General features: G+C 44.7%; 1 protein-coding gene across 1 annotated transcript; it reads right to left on the reverse strand.

The window, feature by feature from the left end:
• Positions 1-2,504: 2,504 nt before the first annotated feature.
• PCDHB1 (protocadherin beta 1) lies at positions 2,505-5,294 on the reverse strand. Its single transcript, XM_004092886.3, is given in 2 exon segments — positions 2,505-4,484; positions 4,487-5,294. Coding segments are annotated over 2 exon segments (2,457 nt in total). The 5' UTR covers positions 4,964-5,294.
• Between the last annotated feature and the right edge of the window lie 271 nt (positions 5,295-5,565).

The following is a 5,565-nucleotide window of genomic DNA, read 5'->3' on the forward strand; positions in this document are numbered from 1 at the left end:
GCAATTCATTGATATAGTGCATTTGCTTCATCTATTCTTTAACATTTCAACATTGAAGGCAGCCATAGGTTACACCAGTTCTGCCCTAAGCATCTCCAACATTTAAAAAATAACAGCACTAAATTTTATTGTATTCCTGGCCAACAGGTAAACAGCCAGGTGGTGCCATTAGGTATTAGTCATTAAGTCCAAGAATGAAGTTTATATAAATAAATATGATTTGGTATATTTAAGAAGTGTTTTAAGAGATAATGCTCTACCCTTAAAACACCAGGTACAAACATTGTGCCCTCCCGTGCAGGAAGGAAGAGGATGTATTCTAGTGAGTCTGAATTTACACACATTTGTATAAAATAAGGCACATAATTAAAGTCTCATAAAGCACACTTTTTTTTTTTAGATGAGGTTTCACTCTATTGCCCAGGCTGGAGTGCAGCAGTGCAATCATAGCTTACTGCACCCCTGAACTCCTGGGCTTGAGCAATCCTCCTCCTTCAGACTCCCGAGTAGCTGGGACTACAGGTATGAGCCACCATGCCCTTCTCTAAAGCAAACTTTTGACTTTCAAGGCACAGTTAGTAGTATTGGGAGAATCCCTGAAATATGTTAATGTTTTAACATTGGCTTATTTTAGAATGAGAAGGCTCAGAATAGCTTATGAAGGCAAACAGTGGTGATCAAAGAGAAGCCTAACTTGTCTCCCCACTCCATTTCATTTTATGAATGATTTACTAAAAATGCCACTTTTTCTCAGTTTGCATGTGTTAACTTCAGAATACTCAGAGAGGAAAATGGCTTACAATCAAATCTGGTACTACCTGAAAATGTGTCTTTCCTTGATGCCACTTAATTAGTATTAATGAACTTTTTAATTTTAATGTCTTTATTTTATATTTGCTCTACAAACTACAAAATGGTTTACAATAAATGTTGTATACACTTAATGGCACAAAATAGTTTAGAGTGTTCTGTAACAACACTTACTAACTACAGCTGGCCTTATTTATTTATTTATTTATTTTTATTTTTTTGAGACAGCGTCTCACTCTGTTGCCCAGGCTGGAGTGCAGTGGCACAATCTCAGCTCACTGCAACCTCCGCCTCCCAGGTTCAAGTGATTCTCTGGCCTCAGCCTCTGAGAACCTGGGATTACAGGCGTGTGCCACCATGACCGACTAATTTTTGTACTTTTAGTAGCGATAGGGTTTTGCCATGTTAGCCAGGGTGGTCTCGAACTCCTGACCTCAGGTGATCCACCTGCCTCCATCTCCCAAAATGCTGGGATTACAGCCGTGAGCCACAGCACCCAGCCATCCTACTTTATTTTTATCGTCATCCACCCTCCATTTCCCTTTTTTCAAATAGATTCTCTCTGGGACTGCAAGGATAGACATCTGGATATGAAAGAGGGAGATTTGAGACTTGCCTATGGCTCCAAACAATCATTAAGAAATCAAATCTGGCTGGGCGCGGTGGCTTATGCCTGTAATCCCAGCGCTTTGGGAGCCTGAGGCGGGTGGATCACCTGAGGTCAGGAGTTCGTGACCAGCCTGGCCAACATGGTGAAACCCCGTCTCTACTAAAAATACCAAAAAATTAGCTGGGCATGGTGGCACACGCCTGTAATCCCTGCTACTCAGGAGGCTGAGGCAGGAGAATCGCTTGAACCCAGGAGGCAGAGGTTGCAGTGAGCCGAGATCACGCCATTGCACTCCAGTCTGGGCAACAAGAGCAAAACTCCATCTCAAAAAAAAAAAAAAAAAATCTACATCTAATTTAATTTTGGAGAACATTCCTAAACTGAATCTCTTTATCCTTATGTCTGCCCTTATTCCCATTTGCAAATAAGTGAACTCCTTTTCTTTCTCCATCCTTCCTTCCACCATGATTATTTGTGAAGACCACCATTTACCAGGCGTTTCCATGATTATGATTATGAATGATTGCAGGCAAGGTATTGATCAAAGGTAATCACTCATCAGGGACAAGAATTTAGAGATTCCTGAATAATAAACTATATCTCTGCTGAAACCTAATCACTTCCCAATATATCAAAAAGGGAAGGTAGTTCTCTTCCCTATGCATGCATAACTTTCTACTGGAAAATAATTTAGAGGCAAATAAAAGGATCTCTCTATGGAACTAAGCATTTCCTGGGCCAGGACCAGTGAACTTCTAGGGGAAATGTGAATAATGGCTTATTCATTACTTGCTAGCACAGAGATGGAAAAGCAAAAGTTCCTACCACATACGCATTTATAGACGGTGACATTTCTTTAAACAGAATTCCAACTGGAGAAATGGTTATAGATATATGACCTGGGGATCAGGATAACTGCTTTGTATTGAGTAAGCCTAGCCTCACTCTGGGTTTCCCATTTTCACCAAACTAAGTACTAAAGCTGCAGTCTACTACCAGCTTTTGTTTTAATGAGGATGTAACAGCTTTGCATACCAAGTATAAAATTTTGCTTCTCTTCTGTCACTGAGGCTGTAAATAGGAGCTACATATAGTCATTAGATACCTGGTCGTGGCCCTCTGATCTCCGAGACGTATTCCTATCAGAATTTGGGGGCAAACTGGAGCCAGCCTCCGTTTTTATCTCCCCAGTGGCATGAGGGAAAGGGAAGTTGGGCATAAAGCACTTAAGAAAGCGAAACTCACTATTACCAGTGCCAGTGGCTGAACATATTTCGTATGGACAAGGCTGAGATAAGGATCCATTGCCTCGTCCTTGTACCAGGTTGTTAGAGAAATTACAGTCATCATAGAAATGCTCTCGAATTGTGAACTTTTCTCTATATTTAATCTTTTGGTAGACCTGTATAATGAAGATCACTATGACAGAGAGGAGAAAGAGAAAGGAAAGGATGGCCAGAGAAATGATCAAGTATTTAGTGGATGGATTTACCTTTCTAGAATGCTTGATTGGATCCTGGAACTGCAGATAGGGCTCTGAAAAGCCATCTACCAGCAGGATGTTGAGTGAGACAGTAGTGGAAAGAGCTGGTTGGCCGTGATCCTGAACAAGAATGATCAATTTCTGCATCATGGAGTCTCTCTCAGATATCTGCCGTAATGTACGGATTTCTCCATTTTGTCTTTGAACAGAAAATAACCCAAGATCAGTGGCCTTAAGTAGATGATATGAAAGCCAAGAATTCTGACCTGAGTCACCATCCACAGCCACCACTTTTGTCACCAGGTAGCCTGCCTCTGCAGACCTGGGTACCAGGTCATTGCAGGGCAAGGTGCCATTTTGCAGTGGGTATAAGATCATTGGACGATTGTCATTGTCATCTAGGACAACCACTCTGACAGTAACTTGGCTACTCAGTGACAGGAAGCCCCCATCAGTTGCCTTTACCACAAATTGAAAATCTTGAATGGCCTCATAATCCATGGTTCTCAGTGCGTAGAGCTTCCCATTGTCTGAATTTATGGATATGTAAGCAAAGACTGATAGATCTCCGTTTTTTGGAGGCAACAGAGAATATGTTATTTGGGCATTCTCACCCAAATCAAGATCCTCAGCATGGACTTTGCCAATAAAAACCGCAGGACTATTGTTTTCTCGAACAGTCAAGATATAGGAATCTTCCCGAAATATTGGAGGATTGTCATTAACGTCGGATATTAGCACCTCTATCATAGTCTCGGTGGACAAGCTGGGTGGTCCAGTATCCATGGCAACAAGGGTGATATTATAGCCTGAGACCTCCTCCCGATCCAAGCTTCTGTCAGTGACCAGCGAGTAAGAATTCCCGAATGTAGGTTTGATTACAAAGGGAAGGTCTTCTCTGAGGAAGCAGGTGACTTTTCCTCCCACTTGAAAGTCCCGGTCTCTAATAGTGAAAAGGGCTACTACTGTCTGTGGTGGTGAGTCTTCAGGGAGTGGGCTGGACACAGAGGAGACCATCACTTCGGGAGGATTGTCATTCACATCCACCACTTCTACCAGGACTTTGCTGTGGGCAGAGAGGCCTCCACCATCTGTAGCTTGAATGTCAATGTCGTATGTTTCAATGGCTTCAAAATCTAGGGGTCCCCTTAGTCGAACCTCTCCAGTTTGAGGGTCAATCTGAAACGTCTTGAGAATTGCTTCTGAGTTTTGAGCTAAAGAGTAAGTTATCGCTTTGTTGGTGCCCTCGTCTAGGTCCATGGCACTCACCGTGGCCACCAAAGAGCCATTGGGGCTGTTCTCTGATACCTGGGCTCGGTACACCAGTCGCGAGAACTGGGGCACGTGGTCGTTGACATCCAGAACCACCACGTGGATGTGAGCTGTGCCAGACTTGGGCGGGGACCCGCCGTCCACCGCCGTAATTGTCAAGTTGACTTCAGGCTGCTCCTCTCGGTCCAGGGGTTTGTTCAGCACCAGCTCAGCATATTTAGGCCCGTGGCTGCGGAAGCGGGTGTGCAGGTGGAAATACCCATTGGCACTCAGGGTGTAGTTCTGGAGACCGTTAAGGCCCACGTCCAGAGATCCTGGGCGCTCTGCAGAGGAAAACGTGAACCCAAGGGGGTGCTCTCCGGAATCTTTAAAAGCGGCTCCTTGTTTAGGAAAACTGGGGCATTGTCATTGATATCAAATACCCTGACCTCGGCCCGGAAGGACTGCAGCGGCTCCACCAGGACTATTTCAAAGTGCAGAACACACGGATCGGCTTTGCCACAAAGTGACTCCCGATCCAGTTTCTCCTTCACAAACAAATCTCCCGTCTTGCGGTGGAGCCGGAAATGCATTTTGTTGCCCTCGGAAACCAGCCGCGCCCCGCGCGCAGCCAGCTTCCCTACCTCCAGACCTAGGTCCTTAGCTACGTTGGCCACAAACGAGCCGCTCTCCATTTCCTCTGCCACTGAATAGCGGATAGTTGTCGCACCCCCCACAGATACGAACAGAAAAATGAGAAGAGATCCCACTTGCCTGTTTTGCAAAGATTTTCTACGCGCACCCGCCATCAGTTCTCAAAAGCGCACTCTCTGCAATCAAAGCCAACTGTTGCGGATATACTTTCACTTTTCTGCAACAGGTTACTGCAACAGCTGCTCTCCGCTTCACTAGCCTCTAACTGCAGCACCACCAAAGGCTAGCCAAGCCCATTAAGCCGTTTTGCACTTGAAAGAAAATTTGCATTGAGCGACTCCACTCCCAGTCTAGCCAATGTATTAATAGATATGTTCTCATTCCGGAGAGTTAGGTAGAGGTTGAAAGTTTGTTGCCAACGCAACAACAGACTCACCTGCTAATTCCCTTTCAGGAAAAAAAAAGTCCTTGGGAATTGAGAAGCCAATGAGATTAGTCGTTCAAGCTGAAGTCATTCTATCTGCTAGCCGTCTGGAGCCACTGAAGCAGTGGGCAAACAGCAACAAGTTTAAGCTACATCTGCACGCTCTGCAGTCCATCCAGAGACCAAGAAAGAAGCACAAGGATCCTGCAGAGTCTTAAGGCCAAGCCAAATACATGAGGCAGGGAGCTGGAGAATGTGGAGGAAGTGGTCAGTAGGAAAAGGAAAGGGAACAAACAGTCGTTCTCCTTCGGAAACTTGAGGTCCAGTAGGTAC

Source organism: Nomascus leucogenys, chromosome 2, assembly GCF_006542625.1.
Source record: "Nomascus leucogenys isolate Asia chromosome 2, Asia_NLE_v1, whole genome shotgun sequence".
Classification (NCBI taxonomy): domain Eukaryota; kingdom Metazoa; phylum Chordata; class Mammalia; order Primates; family Hylobatidae; genus Nomascus; species Nomascus leucogenys.